The sequence below is a fragment of the Haplochromis burtoni genome, unplaced genomic scaffold (assembly GCF_018398535.1).
Source record: "Haplochromis burtoni strain Fernald_Lab_line unplaced genomic scaffold, NCSU_Asbu1 Contig_20, whole genome shotgun sequence".
NCBI classification, from domain to species: Eukaryota; Metazoa; Chordata; class Actinopteri; order Cichliformes; family Cichlidae; genus Haplochromis; species Haplochromis burtoni.
This window is the reverse complement of record NW_024582381.1, coordinates 1,010,148-1,036,503: the sequence shown is the minus strand read 5'-3', so window position 1 is coordinate 1,036,503 and position 26,356 is coordinate 1,010,148. Positions and strand designations below refer to the sequence as shown.

At 38.1% G+C, this 26,356-nt stretch overlaps 1 protein-coding gene across 3 annotated transcripts in view; it reads right to left on the bottom strand.

The window, feature by feature from the left end:
* Positions 1 to 26,356, bottom strand: part of LOC102300988 (inactive dipeptidyl peptidase 10) — a 138,588-nt gene that overhangs the window by 13,737 nt on the left and 98,495 nt on the right. For 2 of the 3 annotated variants that reach the window (XM_005919372.3, XM_042218574.1), the window contains exons 6-18: positions 19,165 to 19,217; positions 18,815 to 18,896; positions 15,813 to 15,933; positions 13,807 to 13,961; positions 10,485 to 10,582; positions 10,275 to 10,398; positions 10,146 to 10,184; positions 8,938 to 9,045; positions 8,401 to 8,492; positions 8,285 to 8,332; positions 6,560 to 6,681; positions 2,396 to 2,443; positions 915 to 1,016 (exon numbers count right to left, since the gene is read on the bottom strand). In XM_005919372.3, coding sequence (XP_005919434.1) covers positions 915 to 1,016; positions 2,396 to 2,443; positions 6,560 to 6,681; positions 8,285 to 8,332; positions 8,401 to 8,492; positions 8,938 to 9,045; positions 10,146 to 10,184; positions 10,275 to 10,398; positions 10,485 to 10,582; positions 13,807 to 13,961; positions 15,813 to 15,933; positions 18,815 to 18,896; positions 19,165 to 19,217 — 1,192 coding nt within the window. The remainder of the gene's footprint in view (positions 1 to 914; positions 1,017 to 2,395; positions 2,444 to 6,559; positions 6,682 to 8,284; positions 8,333 to 8,400; positions 8,493 to 8,937; positions 9,046 to 10,145; positions 10,185 to 10,274; positions 10,399 to 10,484; positions 10,583 to 13,806; positions 13,962 to 15,812; positions 15,934 to 18,814; positions 18,897 to 19,164; positions 19,218 to 26,356) is intronic. The other variant, XM_014332725.2, reaches the window with a different exon arrangement.

The following is a 26,356-nucleotide window of genomic DNA, read 5'->3' as shown; positions in this document are numbered from 1 at the left end:
ATGGGCAAATTGCCCCCGTGAACATAGCTCACTAGAGTACACAAACCTCTTCACTTAAATAAGGTGGTAATTTGTGGTGGGGGACACAAGTAATATAATCCGTTTTCAAATTCTGGTGCAGTTATATTTTAGGTAATATCATTTGTATGACAGCACATGAGACAGAAAATATTTTTATGCAAATCTACATTGTGTTTATTTTTGATAAGGTATTCAGATTTTCTGTGCCCATTCTTCCTTATTCTTGCCCCTCCCCCCACCTCTGCATTTAAAAAAAAAACCATCCCTGAGAAAGAAGAAGCGGTTCATGTGAAAAGTAAGCCTGTGATTTTATTTCTGTTTAGCTTTTTTAAGATGACAGGATTCCCATCTGACTCCGCTCAGAAGTCCTTAAATATGTATCATGTTGCCTCTAATAGTGAACACAGACTAGAGAGAGGGAGCCATATGGTGAGCCGTCCCTTCTAATTGATACAATATAGGGCTGTGCTTATGATTTCAGGGCTGTTTCATAATCACCAAACAAAGCTCTGCACCTGTTCACTCTGGTATGTTTATCCTAAAAAGATCTTGACTACTGAGCTCATGGGGATGTAATTTGCTGGAAACTATCGCAGTTATTGCTTTGCATGCTTCTAAGGAAACGAGTTACAGTTACCCTACTTCTTCAATGTCAGACAACTGAGTTTCCAGAACTTGGATGGAGCAGAAGAAGAAATTTGTTTTTCCAAGTGTTGTTATTACTCATTAATTGTCATGGGAGAAAATGTTAGAGTGCAGTGGTGATAAGAAATGTCTACTCATGCATACACAGACAATAAAAAACCAAACAAAAGCTCAAAGATGAATCTGAACAAATCGTTATTACAAATCACAACTTTTGCACATCATTAGAGAGGAATAAAGTTTCTTACCAAAGTTGTTGATTTGTACAGTTCTTCTTTCCCACTTGGGTATTGTCCTGTTTATCAGTGCATTTTTTAATTCTCTGTTATTTTCCAGAATCTTGTGCTCTGCTGGATGACAGCACAAGAAGAATTACTATTAGTTACAAGAAAGCAACAAATATAACATCTATTAAAGAAAGCTTGTGTGTGCCTGCTAATTACTAGGGAAAAGAAACTGAACACTTCAAGAGTACCTCATTTAAAATCTTATTGACACTTATAATTATACCAAGAACAAGAAAATCAACAATATGTCCTCCGGTTCCTTTCATGTGTTTAGATGAAGAATGTTGTTGTTTATCTAATCTTACAGTGTTTCTAAATACACTGAAACAAACACATTTTCTTTCCTGACATCTAATTGTGACCACTCTGTCAGCTTAGTAAAGAATAATTTTTGACATAATATCAGCAGACAGACAATCCTTGAGTCTGTCTGTCAAAATTACAGTTTTAAACATTACAATAACCTTTATTTCATCTTTATTCCAGATTCTGCACTCTTAAGTAACATATGGTTGTTGTCCCCACACTGACCAATAGTGTTGTTGTGATGTCTTAGAGCTGTGACGTCTTGGAAAAAGATGATTCTCTTTTTTTTATTTTTTATTATTGCTTCTTGAATTGATCCTGCCAGTGTCATGTAGATCTTTCTACTGTCAGCATACATTATTGAATATTTCTTAATCTGCCTGTGTTCGTATTTGAGTCAGTAGTTGAAGTTTGCTGTCATGCTATCTGGTAAAAACATAAAGTAAAAAAGGCTTTCAGAAGTTATATAAAAATATTAAGGATCTGAGGATACAAAACAACTTCTTTTCACGGCATATCTACATCATTTCATGACACACTCACTTTAGATAAATCTGTTTGACATTAATTTTCTACAGTTTCTAAGATTCTGTTTAGTACTGAGTCTGTTTCGAAGTCGCAAAGCTATGACATCACAATGACAGTTGGAGTGATTGACCTGAAGCAGAAATACATGATTCATTCACACTTTGAGGTCCAAGTGATTTAACAAGTTGTATTAATTTCTGTGCACTTTGAACAGTGCACTTTGGACAAATGTTCCACTACATAAAAATGTGAAATGATAATACCAACTCTCAATCTGGAAGTCTGTAGTAGCGGAAGAAGTTGATCATTCCCCAGAGGCTGTTCTGAGTGCCTCTGATATATACTCAACAAAATTTCAAGCACTTAACGCTTCACCTAATTGCATCTTCATGCCCATTTTATAGGATTACGTAAACCTGCTGAATGATGATTTAATGACTTAGTCTCACAGACTTAATCTGCAAACGTGTGCTGACCAATTAATGCACTTTTCAGACAGGCAAAGTGTACTGACAGTGGAAAAAATCAATCTGTGCTCCCATATAAATGTAATGAGCGAAAGTCTAAATAGTAGATTTGTTTAAGTGTATCTGTGCAGGAAGACTTACTGTTCATATCATGTAGTTTGTGGAGAGTTGTTTGGGGTATTCCAGGTCCTGTAGAAATGTTTAAATATCAGTTAGTTCTGTGTTTTATTCTCAATGTTGTATTTTCCTTAGAAGGACATTGGAAAGAAAGAAGAAAGTGAGCACTAGAAAGAATGATAGAATAGCAAATGAGATATAGATATAAAAATAGGCCCCAATGGCATTTTCTTTTACTCCTATAACTGTCATGGTCCCTGGGTCTTTGACCCAGCATTGTGAACCTAATGAGTTTTGTTATCTCTGTTTCTAGTTCTTGGTGTCTAGTTGGATTTTTGCTAGTTCCTTTTGGTGTCTAGTCTGTCCTAGTCTTATTTCTGTATCTCTGGAAGTCAGTTATGTCTCTATGTTTATTTACCTTATGTCTTCCCACTCTTGCCCCTGTACCCAACTTGTCACTTAGATTTTGTTCAGCTGCACTTCCAGGTGTGTCCACTCTGCCTAATATCTTTCTGTGTACATATTGGCTGTCTCCCTTTGTTCTTTGTCACATCCTTCCTCATGTTATGCGTAGTCTCTGTCAGTCTGGTTTGGCTTGTACTTCCTACCCTGCAGCTCCATATTTGTTTTTTCTTTTGTTTTCTTTGCCTTCTATAACAGTGAGACAAAAGCTGTGATTTTAAGTTTAATTTGTCTGCTGACTCCTGCATCTGGGTCCGCTCTCTGCCCCAGTCCATGATAATAACTTAATTATCTTAAGGATAATTCAAACATAATTTAGGTTATCACAAGAGATTGTGCACTGAACACTCAATCAAACATAACTTTGGTCAGGAAACTGGTTTATTTGTCTTCTCCATGGACTCCCTCCAGAAATGGTATAGTAGAGTAACAAACCATTCAATGAGTGCTGAGCAAAAATCTATGGGAGAATTCTAAAGATGCAATGCAACGATGACAGATGTCCTGCATCTGCCTTAGAAAATCCAACCAATGGTCCAAAATGGAAAGATGTGAGCCAATCACGCTGGTTGTCAGATGCATCCATAGAGCCTCATGACCAGGGATTAAAGTAGGATTTGGCAGGTTGGGGAACCCTAAGATGAGGTGTAGCAGAGCAGCATGGGGAAAATAAATATTTAGATATATACTTAGTAACATAATAATTTGTTAAACTCCAGTAGATTTCTTTGTGCACAGGTTGACCTGTGCTTCTACTCCAAAATTCACTGCTCTCTGAGGATATAAGCATTTATGATGTCTTTATGACATCATAAAGCTAGTATAAAAGGTAGAATTTGGTGCATCTAACTAGCATCATTACCTTAAATATAAATTTCTGCTACCCTTGACATACACAGTAACATTGCCCATAAACATCACAGCCTGCTTCATACATTTCGCTAGCAGACACATTTTGTGACAAACTGCATAGCTTGTCTCTGTACAGATTCTCCGTCATTCAGATCAGTGTTTCCTAAGGAGCTTGAGATACTGGGCTTCTTTAAATTTTCCCTGGACTTCTTTAAGTTGAAGATGTTTCCCCTCTCATTCGAGAAGCCTCTTCAGTTCTTAAACTAGAGAGAGAGTCCCAGGTATTTAAACCTTAGTGGAGGTTAAGACAAAAGCTGCTTCATCCCAAGGACAAAAGTCCCAAACACAAGCTAAGCCACATAGTGTATGCTGTGAAGTGCAGTGGGGAGTGCTCAGACCTCTACATGGGAGAAACCTAACATCCACTCCATAAATACATGGCACAACATAGAAAAGCCACCTTGACAGGATAAGACTCAGCTGTTCATGTGCATCTAAAGGATAAAGGTCACTTTTTTCAAAGATCCCAATGTTCACATTTTGGACTGAGAAGACAGATGGTTTGAAAGAGAAGTGAACGAACCCATGTCCACTATGAACAATGATCTTTGGATAGAGGGTATGGCTTAAGACACCAAGTGTCTGCCACCTACAATGCGTTTCTGAGATCCATTCCCAAGTGCCTCAACCCCCACACACATCTTGCTTCAGTCCCGTCCAGTCACTTCCTTTCCAAGCTACTTAGACTGCACAGATTGTCATGAGAAGTTTTTGCTAGAGAAATGTAAGAATTGGTAGATATTTTAGGGTGACCAACTGTCTTCTTTTCCCCGGACATGTCCACTTTTCACGTTCTGTCCGGGGCGTCCGGGGGGATTTTCGAGATTGATAAAAATTTCCTTTTCCTATATTCCAACAGAGGACCCATGTGTGAGACGTCATCCCCGAACTGCTGTTTTGTTGGCGCTTGTTCTGCGCTCACAGACGGGACTGACAGCGCGCAGCAACGTGCCTCATGATGTTTAAAAGACCCCAAAGCGCAAGTGCATCTTTTCAGACGAACTGCAAAAGAAATTTCCCTCCTACCGACCATAGCTGGACTGGCCATCGGGCATACCGGGCATTTGCTGATGGTGATTTTTTGTTTTTATGGGCCAATGGTTTTGTTGTTGTTGATGTTTTTGTAACGGTATAAACAATGAAAGGTGGTGGATTGGCCAGATGTTTGCAGATGTGTAAAAATAACTCGGTTGTTTGGTGGTGTCTATGTCGTAGCTTCCACAGAGGCCAGCAGGCGGATGAGGGAAAGGGGAGACAGGAGGAGGAGAGACTCGAGGCGGCCGCAGGTCCGAGTGTTGGGTGAACTGAACTTCAGGTAAGAAGTTATGACCTGCAGTCTATCTGGGTCAGATATGAACCAAGTTTAGGTGTAGTTTATTTTCGTTGTGCTGACATTTTACAGTCAGTTACAATAACTCGTACTGCGTACTAGCTAGCATGACAGAGTTTCTATACAGCTGGGCCGGTGCTATAATGTTACTGATAGTGATATGATATCAGTTTGGATAGGTGGTGAGAAGGAAACATGAAGATGAAACCAGGAGATGTCCTTAATGAATCATCAGAGCTGAACAGGTGATGGAGAAACAGGGTTACCTTTAAGGTGACATGAATGAGTTGAAGGGAAGTTATTAACTGTTTCTGAGAGACAAATAACACCAGGATCCTTTTCTATGTAGCTGACAGCTGGTAACTGTGGAGGGGCGGGTCTAGCAAAGTTTTGCCAGGGGGGCCAGGTAGGGCATTAACAGGGAAAGGGGGGCTCAAAGAAATACTTTTCTTTCTTATTCTCATTTAAAATGTCTCACTTTTAATAAATAATTTCCTGAATCTTACAACCAAAGTTTTTATCTGATGTAAAATGTATAGAAATCATACATATACCAACAAGACAGTCTTTATGGCTTTGTCTATAATACCTGGTGGGCCGGTCTCTAGTCAAAATGCACTGGTCAATTTTTTTGTCCCAATCAAGCCTTCATAGCGACCCAGTACTGTTATTTTTTCTTATGCAGATGAGGCATTATTTCTGTACCATTATTTAATTCCAGAGGTTTTTAAGTGGGGGTTTTTTGCACTTGTTGACTTGTAAAAGCCTATATGACATATTTTATTTCATAATTCATTAACCGCACAGAGAAGGCATCTTTTAAATATGTTTAATATGTTTCTTTAAGCAAGTTCTTCATGACTGAGCTAAGTGTCCTCTTTTTTGGAAATCAAAATATGGTCACCCTAAGATATTTGCAATACTTGTTGAGCCTAGATTTCATTATTTTCTTATTAAAAATCAGGTATCTCCATGCTGACAGTCTGCAACATATAAAAAAATTAAGTCACTGACCAGTAATATTGTTAACTGAAGGTGCTGGAATGCCATTGTGAACAGTTCTGTCCCACTTTAACCACCTCTCAATATTTTAGTAAAGTTGAAGTGTAGCTTTTTTTTCATGCTCTTGGTTTGTGCGCATAATGTGAAATAATGAGGTGTATGTCCTATGGAATGAGAAATATGCATTAATAGTAGTGCTCATTGTGACTGTCCAGTCACCTTCGCCTTTACTGAAGCCTCTATCCACATTATTTCATCTTTCATATCATATCATTTTTTGTAAACCTTTTCTTTTCATTACCCCCTAAGAGCATAAAATAAATTTCAGGAAAACTAAACTTTATTTTTTCCCCACTTTGGAGCCAAAATGGCAACTAGAAGAACAGTAAAGATACATTGTAAAGTCATCCAGATTCAGCTGCTCAGATATCGGAACCTTGATATAAAGCACTTGGTTATGGTGTTACTGCTACATGCGATACCTCTGCAGTTGAGAAGAACATGCTGATAGGTGGGACTGAGCACAGCATCATAGTAGGAGCATGTTGATTTGAAAAGGGAGCAAGTTAGGCATTCTTTATGAAATGGATCCACACTGGAGACCCTGTTTAAAGAGAACAACATAGCTGAGTGAGAACAAAACAAGTCTAGTATAGATGATTTATATTTTCTGAGTTGTAATCAGTCTTTTTAGCTGCAGACAAAAGATAAAATGAGAAAAAGTAAGACATGGTAATTTAATGAAATGGACTTTCATTCAACTGTTTTAATGTATGACATCAAATTCTTACACACAAAGAGAAATGACATATTTTCATCATGTTTCTTACACTGATATTATTCACTAGCTTATAAATCATTATCTCACTGCTCTGTCCTGTTCTACAATAGTTTATGGACCCCCAGAGTGCAGAATAAAATCTATTCATCACAAAGCTAGATTACTGCTACTGCCATGCTTTCATAACAGTGAATCAACTAGAATTTTGGAGATTTGTGTGCCAAAATATAAAAGAAAATGTTGCATCATTTTTGGTTTGATGCGGAGGATGAAAAAGCTACACTTTCCTATCTGTGCATTCACCAAACACTTTATAAGGATCACTATTCTGATGCTGCCTGGACTGTTGACACCGATCATGTTTGGTTCATGGATTCATGCTGTTTGATACTGACACACCATCTGCGGTCCAGCAGAAATCATCAGACCAGGTTACAGTTTTCACTCTAAAGCTGTCCACTTGAGCTTCACATTTCTGTTCGTAGCTGACAAGAGTGAAAGATAACATGATCTTTTGCTGTTGTAGGCCTTTAACCTCAACTTTGGATGTGTTGTTCAGTTTGAACTGCTTTTTTGCTCATCACAGTAGTAACAAGTAATAATATGACATCCAAAGGCTTCTGTAGCCTAGTAGCTTTTCTGTCAGTTCCAACGAGTCTGGCCATTCTCCTTCAACCTCTTATAGACGCAACATTCCTATTTTGGATCTTCTGCTCCCTGTATATTTGTGCCAGCAGGCTCACTAAACTCCTTTAGGCCTAACTGTTGTGGTAGAAATCCCAGGAAATCTTTTTTTTTTCTTCAGAAATACACAAAATAGCCTAGTTGACACCAACAATAATACTGCACTCAAAGTACCTAAGATCCATTCTGACTTTAATTTGAAGTATAACCAAAACTCATCACCTGTACTGTATCTACAGACCTGTCTCCATTGCATTGCTGATACTTATTGGATGACCGGATATTTGCAGGTGCTTTAGTGTTGTCTAGCGCTATCACCTCAGCATGTGGACTTTTATTTCTTTAATCCATATGCAAGCCACAGTGAAAAATGCCAGTTTTGGTTTTGCATAGGTAACATGGCATCCAAAAGATTTCCACTAGATTTAACCTGCCTGGTGTCCAATGCAATAGTTTTTGGTTAATTGTACAAAGGCCGATCCAACAAGACTGTGCTTCAGTTTTGTTTTTTCTTTTAATGAAAGAAAGAATGGCTTCACGTTTGCTGAAAGTTATCATGAAGTCTTATCACAGAGTTCAAAAACCAGTGGGTGATGTCATTGCCTGTGTCTTAACTAATCTGCTTAGAATTTTGTAAACTAAGTTTTAGTAAGAAACCAATTAAAGGTATTTCCACAACATCATATAGTTGCTTCATGTGTGATTGTGTCTTCATGCGAAAACTGAGTAATTGCTGAGGTACCTGTACAAGTGATGTTGAGTAGCTCCTGTCTCTGTACTCAGGTAATAACTGAAAGACATAAACTTAATCAGCTGCAAAGAATTATCATAGTGTAAATCTTAGTAACTTATGCTTACACAGAGTTTGTGCCCTCGTCATAGGCCAGAATTTGAGAGACTTCCCAGCTTCCTGAGGTCAGGTGCCGCATGTTTACTTCTTGACTGTCAGACTGAGAAAAGCAAGAAAGAACACAACAAAACAGAGAAACTATGTTAGCATGACTTCTATTGCACTCTGTGTACCTAAAGGTGTTAACGTTACTACCTAACCCTTTTATTCAATCTCAGACTTTGCTTATTATCTCTGCAGGAAGATGCATTAATCTGGCACACAGTATCCATTGCTTCCAGTGGAACTACCATAAAACACTGTGCTTAATTTTTTCAAGTAAATGTATTCTTTAGTATCTGGTGTTTCAGGAAATGCAGTTAGGATGTAATTTAAAATGATGAGACTTCAAAATGGAATCATATGAACTGCATGAATAATTGTAAGCCCTTTCCTGTGGGCATGACAGATAAGGGAACAAAAATAAACAAGCACACCAACATAAAGCTTTTAACTGGAAACTGAAAACACCTGAGTAAATGTATTCATTTCATTAAAAGTTTTACTTGGTTGGAGATCATAGTGATATGGTTGAATGTCCCGCTGCCACCGTGCTTCAAGGGCATGGTGATGAATAATGTTGTGCAGTCCTTGGAAAACACTGGCTCCTCCCTCTAGGAAAAAAAAAATAAACAAAAAATGTATGATATCATTACGAAGAAAATAACTGGAGCATCATTTCACTTTCATTAGTTTAATTTCAAATAGAATGACAGAAGGAAGGAAACCTTCTAATGCTGTCATTTTTTGTCGTCTTACAAAAAATGATTATAAGAGAATCGGTCATTATAGCCACCTTATCATTTTTGCATCCCAATTGATCTGCCATATTTCCATTCACTTTGTTTATTTATTTATATAGCACCAATTCACAACAACAGTTACCTGAAGGAGCTTTATATTGTAAGGTAAACACCCTTCAGTAATACAGAGAAAAGTCCAAGAATCAGATAAAGCCCTATGGACACGTGTTCTGGCAACAGTGGGAAGGAAAAACTCCCTTTCACAGGAAGAAACCTTCAGCAGAACGAGGCCTGGAGAGGAGCAGCCTTCTGCAGTCACTAGTTTGGAGGTTCTAAGTAAGATCAGTGCAATGCAATAAGATCAGGTATTTATTACTTTCTTTTACTTTTTATTCAAATGAGCAATGTCTCACTGTTAAAAGGTTAACTTTTGTTGTGACAAAAGAGGGGAACAGAAAATCTAGTTTCTGTACAAGTGGAATGTCTCCACTCCTACAGTGATGTCAGCAAGGTCAGCTAGCAAGATAACAGCCCAACCTTTACATTGTGGAAGTATTTGATAGGGTGACAAGTAATTATTATACTTATCTGTCAGCAGCTACAGAGCATGCTAAAGAGCTCTACTTCATATTTTAAAGAACCATCTAGAAGCTAAGAAAAACTAGTTCACAGCTACAGGTCAGAAAGAGCAACTGTTAGTTTTCTGCTGAGGCTCTCAATCTAAGGGAAATGAATGAGGTTATCACTCGTTACTGGGTGGAGAAAATGTCTCTAATCTTTGCAAGCTAAATACAAAGCATCGTTAGCTGATATATGTATAGATATATAATATATAATCAGCTATATATAGAATTAAAATATATGTGTCCCATAACATTAAATTAAAAGTAAGTAGTATCTTAAAAGCATTTCTTACAAAAAAATAAATGAAGAAAAAAACTATTTAGGATGTCACTGACTAAAGTCCTCACCTGACGATCCAGCCACTTGTCCGATGTCATCACATGTTTCTGAATTGAAAAGATAAGGTTATAAAACCTGTATATATTTACTATGTTTTTGAAGATTAAGGAATTATCGATGATAATTAGGTTTCTAACCTTTGTACAGATGTCTTGTGTTACATCACACAGTGAAAGAATAGACATGTTTTGAGCTCGATTCACCCAGCGCACGCTCAGTCTCTCTTTTGTCACCCACTTCACCATGGTAATGTAGAACTCACTAGGGAAGACAAGCAAATGGTGTCTAAAACAAGCCCGAATCATCAAAATTTTAGTGTTACATCCCATAAACGGGTTAAGTCATACCTTTTCTCAAAACTGTCAGGAGGTTTCAGTTCAGTTGTGAGAGCGCTGCCATCCAGAGTGACGACATAGAGCCTGACAGACGGATTGATTTGGCACATCTAAAGTGAACACACCATAACTTTATCATTATATTCAGGAGCCTAATCAAATCTGATGTAAAAACCCACAATACACTGCACACAACGAAGGGATCGGAGTCAACACTGAGTAATTGTTTGCTATTTTTATGTGCTTTCATTTATGCCAATAGGACTTCACAAGGGAATACAATGAGAATATTAAAAAGGTAGACAACAAACTGTGCTGCGTACTGTGCAGCCCCTTGGGCATGTCAGTTGTTTCCCTTCACTTAAGCATCCTTCAAAAATGGAGCTCATTAGTCTATATGACAAAGGAAATCTCAAAAATACAAAGCAACACATCACAAAGATGACAGTAATTTGTCGTAATTCATGTCTTCTCCAATCCTTCACTTTCTTTTCTTGTGAAGATACATTTTTGGGGGGGAAAACTCCATCCTGTTCTGTTGATCACATTTGCCACATAAAGGTAAGACATGATAGAGCAGTAATTTGATGAAATAAGCACATCTGAAAACTAGCAAGAGTAATGTTTTTTATATACTTTCTACTACTGTAACCCAGTAACTTACTACTTTGTAGTTTATGTAACCAGTGATAATCAAAATATTGAGAGATGATTACCAACTGTCTTTTATCTTAAGGTCCCTTCAGCCAGAACCCCAAACCCTCAACAACAACTTTAATGTTTTTAGCTGAGGTGGCCTTGTTATAATTTTGTGTTTAGCAATTCTAAGTCATAGTTAACCATTTTAACCATCCATCCGTCCGTGCATCCATACATTTTTTAAGCACTTATCCTGTCAGGGGCTGGGTCTGTGACCCAACGTTTTGAGTTTATTTTGTATTTTTGATTTTCTTATGTTACCTGCATGAATGCAAACTTGTGTTGTTATTTAGTTAGGGTTTAGTTGAGTGGTATTGTAGTCTATGTTTCATCTATGTCTTAGCCTTCATGAGTCTTTTCCTGTTTGTCATGTGTGAGCTCCTTGTCTATGCAGGTTCCCCTTGTGTTTCCCTCTCCCTCTCGTCTCCCTTATCCGTTGCCCATGTCCTTCTCCCTGTGTTCCTTTCTGTTCCCCGAGTCTGTCATGTAATTCATGTCTGTGTGTTCCACTTCCTATTGTCAAGTTTGGTTGTCATGTCTGTGTCTCTCTATGTTTCCTGTTTTCATTTGAAAAGGTCTAGTGTTTCCATGTTCAGTGTGTCTCCCCAGCTGTTTCTGCTTCCTTCATTACCCTTCTGTGTATTTAAGTCCTCTATCTCCCTCTGTTCTTTGTTGGGTTGTCTGTTGTCTCCACGTCAAGTCATGTCACAGAGTTTTATTTCTACTGCTCAGTTTCATGTTTCCCATGTACCTGTTCAGTTTGATTCAGTTCCGTCTTTCCCTTTTCTGCTTTTGGATTCGCCGTACAAACACCCCGGCTATTCCGGCCATAAAATATCAAGTTGGAAGGTGGGTGTAGCTTAGCCCTTCCTCTCATAGGGTAAGAGGTAGTATACTGTCTGTACTGGTTGCCAATTTCTCACAGTAGTGAACTGTATCCTATCATATTTGTTACATTAATTTCACTTGTTAATCTGTTTGCAGCTGTTAACGACCAATATACATTTCTTTAGATACCTACTTTATTTGTTCCTTTAGCAGTGAAACCATTAGCAAACCATGCTTTTAGCAAAATTTGCATATGCAACTGTACCAATGCTGGTTTACCTTTAAATATACAACATCTACCGCTAAACTGTTCAAGCACTCACAAAAATCCCCTCTGTCAAACTGCAATTTTATATCCCATTTAGGAGATTTGCTTTAATACTCTGAGCACCACAACTGCTCAGCTGTGTTCAGAAAAAGTGTGGCTTCAGTTAAAATCTCCCTGATCACAACTTTAACCATGCACATTAAAAACTTATAATTTGGATTTGTTCAAATATGATGCTAAGGAGTTCTGACTAATGATTCATTAAGTCAGGAGTGGGACTGTGCTATCTACTATCAATGTAATTATCAAATTTAAGCATGCTAACATGATAAAATGAGATGATGAATATTAAAAACAACACATAAATGCAAACATTTTTATGGTGAGCTGCTTAGCTTTCAGCTCAAATGACCTGTTTGTACAGAAACTTACACTCCCAAAATCCAACCGACCACATAGGCTGGATAATGGCTCATTTTTCTCTTAAATTATTTGCCTATAAAAACAAACCATAGCAATATCATCGATTGTGGACTGAGTTATGATACAATTCTTGAGACGACTTTAATACTGCATTTCCAATGTGCATCTCTGGCCTTGTTGTTCACACATTGAGGCTGGTCAGGAAAATCTAGCATAGGCCAGGGTGCAGTGTGGAACAGTTTGTCACTATTAATAATGTGCCCATAAAAGACTCCCACTGGGGTGTGCTTTTTACCATGTATTCACTCACAGAGGAGACACCCACACAAATTTATCCCAGAGTGACTGGCCCAGAGGTATAACTGTCAGACTGCCGAGCAGCATCACTGCTCCCAAAGACAAAATGAATGAGAAAGCAATTAAATCTCTGCTTCATTTAGTCCCATAATATCTCAACTCTGACCTCTCTCAAGGATGTAAGCAACAAAATGTCAATGCAGTTTTTTTTTTCATTCACTGGATGGGCAATTCTAAGATCAGGAGCAGTGCTTCATTAACAACACATCTTCCTTCCATTCCTCCCCATCTGTGGTCAGGTCTAAACCAACAAATGAGGTTGCCCTCCACCTTATGACCCTCATTCTGACAGTTTTCCTCAACCAATCTCCCATCTAAAAGGCATTTGATACGCTAAACATCCACATCAAGAGATGGGAGGTGTGTTAACTTGCCTTGCTGAAGCGTATCATGCTTGTTTCCCTCCCAGTGCCACAGATTCCTGCAGCCATCCCTCTTCAAAGGGAGCAAGGCAGTGCTAGCATGAATTAAACAACAAAAGGATTCGCTAACCTTTATGGATCAGCTTAAGGAGAGAGCCAGTAGTTGTATTACTGATCGCACCGGTTTGATACAATATAGCTGCAATAAAAAAGAACACTATCCTTTTTTCAGGTTATAGTGGATTCAGCTGGTTATACAGTACCAACTACTCTAAATGCATGTTATTCTGGGTGGAACAGCACATCTGAGCCTAGCATCAGAGCAGTGATGTCAAGTTTTTACTACCTTTAATTTTATAATTAAACACAGTTTAAGCTTGACTTTTATGAGTCCCACCTTTGGATAAGGATACTCTTTCCCTCTAGGGTAAAGGGAGCCTGTGAAACGGGGGAGGAACATTGTAGGGACCAGGGAGTCGTTGATGGTGAGGTAAGCCAATCTGGAGCCGTCTGGTGACCACCAGTGGGCCACCTGAGTGTGCAGTACCATCTCTGCAAAGACAAAGCAAAACAATCTGAAAGCCCAAGTCAAAAGAAATGGAAGTTTAATGAGTTATTATTTTTTTTTAAATGCAATGTACACAATACTCAGATTTTTACATCAACTTTTTAAAATTAAATGAAAAGTGGTGAGACTTTAAACAAAGTACAGTTTTACTGCATAAAAATAAAAAAAATATTATTTGCATTTATTTGGATGCATTTACAATAAAACAAACTCAAATAATAAAACGCACAGACAATAGTCCTATCAGGTTGGTTTGAACTTAAACTGTAACTGTATCCAAGATCTGCTACAATAAAACACTCATTCTGGTCCTGATCTTTGGGCAGTTGAAGTCTGTATATGAAAAGAAGCTTATTTTTGTAAAAGATTATGTCATGATCCACCAGTGGCTGTCCTGGGGTGTGTTGCCTGACTCCATTGGTCACCTGATCTTCACAGACATGCACACGCACCTGTGGCTTATCACGGCTGATAAACACCAACCATACTTAAGGAGCCTGGTTGGAGTGGTGTGCCTCACTGGAGCATTGCACTTACTAGTGTTAGTGTACCCTGGCTTAGTCTCTTGTTGATCTCCCTGTGTTCCTGAGTGTTTCTCTGATGTCTGTCTCAATCTCCCTTGTATAGACCTGAACCTGTCTTCCCTGGACCCTTCCCAGTTGAGCATTCACTCTCCAGAGTGAGCGCAGTGTTGGAGTGGACGTTGTGGAATCTGGATTTGGATTGTACATAGTGGAGTGTGAGCGTGTGTTCCCCTTTTCCCACCTCTGGACCTAGCCTTGGAATCCCTGGACCCCTCTTCTCCCCATCTCACTGTACATATGTACATATCACCGGTGTTGTAAATAAACCCACTTGTTTGATTGCACAGTTCAGAGTCCTGCCTTTTGAGTCCAGTGCCAGCATACATGACAGATTGCAGAAGACTTAGGTTAGGGACTTCTAAAATCAGTTTGCTTCTGTTGTTACCTCATGTCGCTCTCATCAGCAGTGATCTGAAGAACCTTTTGCCCATATAGAGGTTTCTTTCCACAGCTGCATACATGTTGCCTTCTTAATAAGTGGTTACTGTACATTATTGCACATTACTAAGGCTGAGTGGGACTACCACATCCATTTCTCCTATAATCTCTCCATGATAACCAATGAGTTTGAAATTCAGCGTCTTTTTTCTGTTTTTGTTCTCTACCAGGTAAATATCTGTCTGAAGGTAATATCTGTCTGTTCAGCACTTAAAAATAAATGTTTTAACAGACATTTTATGTAAAACATCAGCAAGGAGCTACACAATGAAACTCTGAAAAGTCTAACACTACAAAGCTTAAAAGTGGCAGAAGGTTTGGACAGAAGTTCTCTGAAGGTTCTTTGAGTGAGTTGAACTAGTTATCACCAAACCTGCAGGCCAGTGTCTGTATTTAGTGGTGACTTGAACAAAACTGCATTGCTGATTGCAGGGGGATGATGAACAACATCAACAACAGGAAAATGTCTGACAATGTTTGTGGAAAGTTTCATTCAGATTGGCCTACTTGTTGATGAGGAGATATGGTACATACTTCTTATAAAAGGATGTTAATATATGTTTAGGATTTAACATTAAGATAATAATAGAAAAAGAAAAGATAGTAGTACATTAAGTATAGTATAGTAGATTAAGATAGGATGGTACAAATCAAACAAAAACAATGTAGTCCATAAAAAAATGATCTTAGTGTTTGTACTTTCATTACAAAGATTTCTTGAAGAGGCATGCAGAATCTTACAGAATAGTAGCTGTGAACTAAAAAGCAGAAACTTTTCTGTGGCAGTTTGCGACCCTGCAGCCTCATACTAACCCTCATAGAGCCAGTCTGAGATGCCATTGAAGACAACCCCCTCCTCCCCAGATGACGTGAGCCTCCACGAGCTGCTCTGAACATCCATTTGGTAGTAGATGTTGTTTTCAAATATGTACACCTGTGGAATAGAGGAAATAAAAAAGTTAATGTATTAAGTAAACAAAAGAGAGAAGATACCGTAATGTATGAAAACAAGAGAAAGATAATACCAGCTTGTATTTATGTCCCCAAGCTTGATTTATTTCATGTATTTTAAGATGCATTGCTTTTTAGACATGTACTAGTTTTAAAATTATGGCCCAATTTCTTTTTGGGCCAAGGTGATGGAACACCTCCACTGAACAAATAGGTAAAGGATCACTGCGACTGGTCCATTGATAAAAACACACTCAGAGAGTGGCTCATCTAACACAGATAAATATGGGAGAGCTCATAAGTAATGAAAACTACTTTGTCATTAGCACCGTGACACACTGCTGCAGGGCTTCCTGGTGAACAGTTTCCACTGGGGGCAGGTATAAATACTGAGGAAACGAGATAAATATGCTATCGAATGCTTAATTACCTTCCTTGTCTTCACTGGAGAAAATAATGGACTGATTATTCGGTGCATGATGCACGGCACGTTGGAGGCATTACTCACACAGAGAGCTCCAGTCGCCCAACAAGATGTCTTTCAGCAACAGCTTGATTAGTGAAACTGACTTCTCCTCACAATAATTGTTTGGTTTAAGGGTAGTTTGTCTGTTCTCTCAAGTCACAAACAATCTTTATTCAGGATTTTGTTTTGTTTTTTCTCCCTGCTGAGCAAAGAAAAATTTCAAACCTTTGTGCATGCATAAAGGCCTGGGCTCCATCTCATTCTGTTCACAGATCTTTGAGTTCTTTTGCTGATCACTTTCTCCACTGATTGCATCATCGTGTGATGTATAAAATATCAAAAACTAGTTTATATTCTGGTCCTGATGGTTTAGGATTTGAATGCTTCGTTAATAGATTCGAGTTTGGATTTCTGTATTCCAGTATTTGAAGCATTGGCTGTTATTTTTTTGAGGGTTAATTCTTGTGTTGATTATATTTTGGATCTTTGTCCTAATCTTATGTCTTAACCCTGTAAAACATGATTCATGAAATAATAAGAAGATTTACATCACTCTTGCCTGTCCAGTTTTCTTCTATATTTTATTTTGCGTGAGTTTCCTTCTCTTTGTGACCACTTCCTGCTTTGCTTTGATAGTTTGCTGCTGTCTCTGGTGTTTGACTTTGACTTTTTCCCTGCTATTGTCTTGATTATCTTCAACCAGGCCTGCTTTCCTTCAAGATTCTCACTCGGTCCTCCTCAGTGTGTGTGTATAATGCTATCCTTCCCTTTAGTCCATGTCTTTATTTCTGTCCATCTGTGAAGCATCTGTGTCCTTCCCATGGTGCTCGATGCTTTGCATTATTTAGAAAGAAAGAAAGAAAGAAAGTGTACTTTATTGGTCCCCGTGGGGAAAATCCCTCTCTGCATTTAACCCATTCACTCAGTGAAGCAGTGGGCAGCCACTGGGCGCCCGGGGAGCAGTGTGTAGGGATGGTACCTTGCTCAGGAGTACCTCAGGGTAGCTGTTCAGGGGAATCGAACCCCCGACCTTCCGATCATGGGGCCACCACTCTACCTACTGAGCTATCCCTGCCCCTGTGGGTGTGTGGGTTTGGATTTCTAGTTTTTTTTTCTTTTTCTTTTTCTTTTCTTTTTTTTTTTGTTTTTTTGCATTCTGAACTGAATAGCTTTTATTGCATCTTTGAATCCACAAATATTAACAGTTTGACCCTCTGAGATCTATGTCATCATTAGTAATAATCATAACTATATACATTTGAAGAAGGCAAAATTGACTTGTTGGGAAAAATGTCAAAAAATGTTAGTTAGCTTTTGATATAAATAAATAAATACAAAAATAAACACCAAAATACTAAATATTTTGATTGCACTGGGGCTAGACTTCACAGAGAAAAATGAGAAAAACAAGCCAATTACAGTGTTTTTTTTTCCTATAATGACTTATCGAATTTTTGACTTCATAATGATCTAAAAGCAACAATTCTAAATGGAGATGCAAAAAAAATCTTTTTCATTTCTGATTGAAAATGAATGACATTATGTTTGCGTTTCCTTTTTTATCTTGACAATTGATTTGTGTCTCAATTATTTCTAAATGCCTGAAGCCTAAAGCAATGTTAAGAAATTCATGATGGGATGGGATATAGCTCATTTGCAGTCTGGGTGGTCACTGGAAAAGCTTAAACTTGTATATCAAATTACATTTTATATAGTTTATGATTTCTGACTCTTCAAGGATGAGTTATTTATGCATTGTTTTTCATATCCAGAGGCAGGATTTTATTGTGAATATTTTGCATGCATTTGTTTAACTGTAATATTTATGAGATGAAAAGAATTATGGGCTGGAATGATCTGTGCTGTGCTGCAATGGCTGAGGAAGAGATGCAGGTTTCATTTCTCCAAAGATTGTTTTCTCTTTCTGAACTCTGCAGGCTCTTTCAGATGTTTCTTGTTTTAAAGAATGAACCAGATTCTTAATTTTATCTCTGTGGCAGATTTGTTTAAGGTTTCTTTGTCCCAGTGATTGCATCTCTAACTTGCCTTGACATTCCTGTGGACCTCATATTGAGAGCTTCAGTGAATAACGAAACTGCTCATCAATCAGTTATTCAGTCTTTTTTGAGCCTCTGAAAGTGTGGGGCTGTGTATAAAACCCTTTAACAACAGTTTTACATCAACATTACATTTTACATTTTTGGTGGACTTCAGGAAGAACAGCTTTGCTTTAGCTAATGTGACAACCTATAAACCAAGCATCCAGGAAAGCCTATGGAAACCAAGGGAATAAATCCTGAGGTAAACTAACCACTGAATCAATAAAAGATTAAGAATATAATTCAAGCATGGTTGTTTTAAGATTTAGTGACCTTTATAAAGCTCTACAGTCACTTACCAGCTGTTGACCCCGAACACCCCATGAAGCAAACTGGAGCACTGAGTCAGACACCTCTGGAGGATTGAGCTCCCGCACCTCCCTGATGTAATGGTAATGATAAAAGTATCACAAAATCAGTCTAGCAATCACTGACACACTGTCATTGAAATCTCAGTGAGGTGAACATTAGCTCTGCACTATCAGTTTAACTTTTAACCTATATTATATAAGATTATATTCATCTGTTAAAGATAGCATGCTGACATTTTTGTCCTAAGATGTGTGACACTGGTGCTCTTAAAGGATGGTCAACTGAAAAAGAAATCATCCCATTATATTATTTAGGATTTATTTCTATGTTTCCTTACCTTGTGTATAGATTGTAGAGGAGGTATGATGCCAGGAAAGAGTGCTGGTAGACCTAAAAATAAAACACACAAACAAAAAATTTTTTCAGCAAATGTCAGCAAATTCACATTCTGAGACTAACGTAGAAAACACACCACAAAATATTTTTGACATTTTTCATGGTATTTTAGTCGTCTTTATTCTCTTGGAGACTGCTAATAACAGTGTGATATGCTGTTTATGTGCAAATAAGACACACATGCAACCATTTCAATTTGGTGAGGAAACTATAGTCTCCAATGGGATATGGCAGCTGAACTGTTGATTGCAGGGTAGTGCTTTAGTTCTTTTAATTGGTAATTCTGCTTTCATTCACAAAAGAGAACAAAAGTTAATGAAACCTTTTGGCTTTTTATTGAAGCAAGAGAGAAGTCTGAATGTACTAGAATTTTTTTCACGTAAAATGCTGCTAATTTTGTTTTCCAAGGGTTGACAACTAGTTATTGTTTATATAAAGGATATAGCTGCAGTTTAAAAAAATGATTTACGTTTCATCAGTGTGCTTCTGCTTCATCTGTAGACCTGTGATACTTGTGCAGCCTCAAATTCTCTGTATTTAATTGGACAGTGACAGGAATAACACAGGATGGTTTCCAGTTTTAGATAAATTACAGTGAAATGGTAACAATGCTTTACTCTTCTGTCATAGAACCTATGATGAGAGTACTTTATCACACAATGCAGCTGACACTCTGGGGCAACAGCTGTGATTGGATTGCATTAGTGGCACTTAAGCCTGACAATTGCCATTTAAAAAAATATGAAAACAACAAATTGGTCTCTGGAATAGATTTGTATTGAAGTAATCTGATACGTCTAATAAATAAAAACTTAAAATCTGACAAAAACTAAGAGAGGATGGAAAACTGAGGAAATATTTGAAAGCAGTGAGAGTAAACCGAAACAAGAAGGTTACAAACTGAATAACTGAGGAATGAACTTTGATTGACTGATTGATTGATTGATTGATTGATAATACTTTATTCATCCCAAGGGAAATGAATGATTTGATTTGATGTTTCTTTGATGATTTTGGGGACCGAAGACTTGCACTTATAGTACTTCTATACATTTTACAGTTTATAAATAAGTAGACATGTTCCACACATGATTTATCCACAAGGATAAAGATTAGGTTATAGTGGATGTATTGGTCAAATACAGGACATTCCCTCAGCATAATCATCAGAATCATCAACTAATAATAAACAACACAAAAAGCTGTATATTATATTATATTATATTATATTATATTATATTATATTATATTATATTATATTATATTATATTATAGTGATATCTTTTCCTGTCTAGTTTGCACTTTAGTTTTGGGTGCCTGTTATAGCCAACTTTGTATTTTGTACTTTGAGTGTTTATTTAGCTTCAGCTTCTATTTTTCTCTCATATTTAGTTTTCTCACAGTCTCCGTGTTTAGTGTAAATCTTCTTGTATGCATGTTTAGCTTTATGTCTTTTAGGTTTTTCTGGTTTTACTTTGATCAAGACTTTATCTAGTGTGGTTTCTTTCCTGTATCCAGTACTCCAAGCGCCCATTGTCATTGTGTTTGTTATATAATCTTGAGTGTTTGGTGGCATGTTCTTGTAAATTGCTTTTCCTGGGGCCTGTTCTTCGTACGTCGCTTACTACATCCAAGATCAAATGACACATCCAAGATCAAATCATCGCGCTAACCGTGAGCTCGCTAATCCGGTTCCCCGAACACACCTGCTGTTGACGATTACTACAGCTGGATGAAGTAATGCGCGATCACTGGGTGTCGTAAAAGGGGCTACGCATCGATAGCAGAAACAGTGATCGGCAACCCGCTGATTGGTCGGCGAAAATGTCGAAGGGGCGTGCTCGGTATTTTCCGGCAGCAGAGCAAGAACTCATGAGTGAGGGATTTCAGGAGTTTCAGAGTTTAATTAAAACGCAAGAGAACACTGCAAAGGCTGCAAAAGCAAGGAGAGAGGGCTGGCAGAAAGTTGCTGACAAATCAAACTCGTAGGTAATTTAATAATAATAATAATAATGGATTGGGTTTATATAGCGCTCTCCAAGGCACCCAAAGCGCTTTACGATACCACTATTCATTCACTCCCACATTCACACACTGGTGGAGGCAGCTACGGTTGTAGCCAGGCTGCCATATCGCGCCATCGGCCCCTCTGGCCAACACCAGTAGGCGGTAGGGTAGATCTATCATATGACACTATATTGTCCAATATCATATGGCATTATATTATATCATAATATGTTATATTATATCCCCTTTCACATTAGAGCCACAACAGGACCCACAAGAACATGGGAACAAGGTAAAATGATACAGGAATATTCTACAGAATGGTAATATTTATCTCTTAGATTGCTTTCTCCTAAAGGCAAGGTAAAATACTGGCCTGTAATACTCTGTTAGTTTGTTCATAACAGCAACCAAGAAAAGGGCAGAGGAAAAAAAGACAGGTGGTGGTCCTGCACCCCCTCGTCAACAAGTTGGTTAAGTAAATAATACCCTCACGGGAATATCGATATCTCTCAATGAGCACACTGTCGCGCTGAGCTAAAGGATCCTGTCTATCCCGCAATATACGCTGAATTCTGAGGACTCTCCTTATCAATCTTGCACCTTCCGCAATGGGTGGCTCGCGTAAACGGACAGGACATGGCTGCGACAGGCTTCCCAAATCCACCTTCGCTTTTATAGCCGTGGTCTCTCATCTTGATTACACGAAGTAATTTACAATTACTACTCTGAAATATGAATTACATCTGTAATAATCACATACATGTAATAGAATGTTAATAGTTCATTTCCCTTTTTTAGGAAATGACCTGTATGTATCTGTGTGACATCAATAAAGGATCAAGTGCTGCATTATCTTTAGTTACATTGATGTTATTTATTTATGGTGAAACAGTGGTGGAATATCGCTGTTGCTTTCGTATAAATGAAGCGGACATACCTGCGTGGCCGCGATCTAATCCTGTTTACATAAAGTAAACCTGCTCCCGAGCAGGTTTACGCTTACGGCTCTGTTGCTATGGCAGCAAGTCCCGGATGAGCTTCGGGGAACCGAACGATCCTGGATCACGCGAAATCGTCAACAATCTAATCCAGCTAACCTACTTAGCGAGGTACGAAGAACAGGCCCCTGGTATCTTTTATGTCTCTGTTTGGACTTTTTGGATCATGTTTGAAACTTGTTTGAAACTTTGATCAGCCCGACTTTCCTTTTGTTTGATATTATACCTGCAATATTCGGCAATTGGGTCCTTTGTCTACAGTCTATGCACAATCTGACAGCTTGTCCTCACAAAGCAATAGCGTTGTCCTATGATGATAGCACATGACAGAAGTTGTTAGTACATGTTTTGAATCTGCTTTTCTGCTTTGTGGTACAGTAGTAATGGTGCTAGAGAGTATCCTAGCCCTCTGTGTGACATTAGTCATTAGTCTGCGAAGTTTAACTAAAATGCTGTAAGCAAAACAATAGTCCGTTTCCCACAATGTATACTATAAATACTACTTGATTTCCCATTTAAAGGTTTCAGATATCTAGTTGTGCAAGAACATTCTGCAATTACAAATATAAATGTGTCAGAATGTAATGTGTGAATAATCTTTAATTGATCATTTATAATCGAAGATGACAAAAGGATAAAGCACAGCCCTCTCAGGAATAATACTCAATCGATAATAATAATATATGCATTTGAAAATCAGAAATATTTTTCACTTTTCAGTGCTCCACAATTCAGCATTTTAGAAATGACCAGAGAAAATCCACTCACAGAGCATTTTATTTCGGATTCACTAAGATAATGGTCCAATACTGCAGTGTCTCGGCATGCTAATCAGTTGCAGCATTAGCATAACAATATTAGAGTATGCACACCCAAGGGGTGATAAATGCTGTAGAGCTCCTCCATTCCCTGCAGTAAAAGCTCAGTTATATGGAGCCACCAGCCTTCACTCTTAATTTGGACTTTCCTCTTCTCTTTACCAAAGAGAATTCCCCAAGAAGGAAAAAAGAAGCTTCCCCTTCTTCAAAAAAGACGTCAGCATCATTCAGGAGACGCCCCTCATAGGTGACAGCTCTGTGATGACTCCCTGATAAGACTGTCAGCCAGGGGTGACACATGAGTTGGGAGGATGTTTGGAGAGACTGTTTCAGACAGCAGGGAGGTGTTTGAATGTGCTGTGTGGTAGTGTCTTCTCAGCAGACTGGGGTTACTTGCCACTTGTGAATAATTCGTTTTAGCTGTCTTAGAATATCGCAGTAGTAGAGTCTACTGCTCAATCAAGACTAACAAAAAGCATAAAAAATTAACTGATGCTTTTCTCATACCTGAGTCATCCTGATGCTGTCACAACTTGTGTATCTGATACTGGTACATTAATATGGTTTGCAGAGACATGAGGAAAATGTCTTGGAAATTAAAAATTAAAAAGATGTATAAAATGTTCAAAATATCAGTTCTTACATGCTGTGGAAAGCCCACAAATGTATTTTAGAAGATATTGAGTGTGCAAAATCGAACAATCTGTGCAGTTTTTTCCTTTTTTAAATTTCCAGTATGACTGGTGTATTTTAACCTTGTGATTGATTTTTTTTTTTGGGAGTTGATCCATCCATTGGTGAGGTCTAACTATTTTGAAAGGCCTGAAAGGGTCAGGCAGGGTGGAGGCTTTTGGAGCACAGTGACCTGATCGCCTTCTCTTTGGCGTCTTCTGTTTTTGCCTCTATGAAAGGCCTCAAGGACGATCTGGCTGCTTGTTAAAAGCAGAGAAACACTATGCTCCCTTATCTGAAAGGTAGATCTAGGAGAGACAGGAAAAACCTAACATTTCAGGAGGAATGTCAGCTTTAACTAAAGTCTAAAGTTGGCTTGATTAAGGCAGCAGTTATTTTGAACAAATTACATTTTCACTCCAATTTGTGCAAAACTATTTTTCTTCTCCTTTTTGGTAGCTTTGTTAGATGGTAAATAACAAAGTAGCACAGTGCCCTCCAACTGCCACAGGCATTTGCATTGTAATAATTAAAATTCTTTTTAAAAACTCTCAAGCAAGGGTTAAACAACTATATTGAAAAAAATCTAGACTGCCAATTCTCATTTGCAGTATAGTTCACATGGTGGCTTCTGAACAGCTGTGCTACTAAAAACACCATCAAAACACAATCACTAATCAGACGAGCTTGTAGGTTTTTATAAACGTGCTAACAAAGACCATGCGACAAGAAAGACAGTTCGGTTTTTCTCCATGATGATAGACGTTCATTTGTAGTTCTGAGATGTACTGAGCCATTTTTACTATTGATTTGAAAGTAACAAGTGCGGAAAAGACAAATGAGGCTCATCAAATGCATTTCTGCATAGTTTCAGAGATCAACTTTCCTCAATGCTTTTGCTAATGGACAACTGCGGTAATTAGCACTCTTTGCTCACTACACTTCATTAACATGCACGTCCTAATGAAAAGCAATCGATACTCTGCAAAAATCACCAGCTCAAAAAGTAAATGTACCAGTACAAGTTCTGACAAATGTCCTTTTTTAATGTCAGAAGGCTGCTGACCGTTAAAAAAACCAAAAAAAAATGGGCAGAAATCTATGGAAACCTTTGACGCAGCAGTATAGTACAGCAGAGAGAGAGAGAGAGTATGATTATGATAAATTCACGAGACAACTGGAGACAGTGGTGCGGGGGCATGCCATTACTCTCCATAGATTCAGGCTGTCACTTTCATGATGAACACATCTACTCCGTCCATCTCAGGAGGAGATAGCACCTCTAAATCTCTGTGTCAGTCCCATCAAGCACACAGAGCTCATTATGAAGCCTGCTTAGTTCACCGACACCAAGATGTTCCTGCAGCCTACAGAATGGAAGAGTGGGGAAAGACACGTAAGGTGATTTGCAACAAGCAATTTCACTGCTTTTGAATGCAGGCACAGCATTAGTTTTCCGGTGCGATAAATGAACAGTGTTCCATTTTCTATTATAACTTCTTGCAAGCACCATAAAAGATTCACACAGTTTCTTCTGCATAACAAAGTCACAGCTGCCCTTCTTTTCTAAAAGAAGAAACCAACAGGAACTGTGGAGAAAAGACTGTTTGATGGGCTCAGGTGCACTCTGCTGCTAACAGTAAGCACTATTTTAATCACAAAATGTTCCCTGTTTATTGTGTTATGCACTTGTTTTTGCCAGTTTGCTCTCAGAGTGGAACTGCAGTCCTCCAGAGATGAAGTGACATCAGACAAATGGAAATTTGAATTATGGATTTGTTTGTGGAAAAAATTGAAATTTTCCACATCAATGCTGATTTTTAACCAGATAATTGCTTTATAAGCATATTATTATATTAATCTGAACTCATTTAAAGATTCATGAATAGCATTATCATACAGTGTTCCTCAGAGTGTATTATTTACACCATGAAATATGATCTCTGCTTTAATGGTAATGTTAAAAGATGCAAAAAACATTATTTAAATTTGATTAGGAGCTCCACCTGCTGCTGCATTAAGTGCTTCCATTGTCATGGTATCACTGACTGAGTTAACAGGAACGAGTTACCTAGTAAATTTAAGGTAAAATTTAATGTATTATTGGGGAGCTACCTGGAAATCTCATTACCATTATCATTATAGCGGCTAGTAACTAAACTCAGGAAGAGAATATATTGTATATAGATGTTGGTAATAGGGGAGGAACTTTCTGGAACTGGATGCCTAAATTTGTAGGAAGTAATTAAACAAGAGTTACTAACCTGGTCACAAGTATACAGTGCCTGTATTTCCATTCCATTCCAGATCTGCCTTCTTATTACAGTAGTAATTGCCTAACAAGATGCTATTATTTACATATATTTATGAAGCAAATAGTTATTCAGAGGCTGTGAAAGGAAGGGTTGCCATCATTTTTTGGTATCAGCAGAGCGAAATGTGCGTTGGAGATAAACTGCTGAGCAGAAACAAAAAAATCTAAGCATCCAAAAGAATATAGTACATAATCAGTCAATAAGCAATACTGCATACATGCAGTATTGCACATGCTTGCAGTCACTATACTAAACAGGAGAGTCAAACATACACTGGCACGTTTGTTTGTTGCAGTTATGGACTGAGTGTTGAGGGGGTG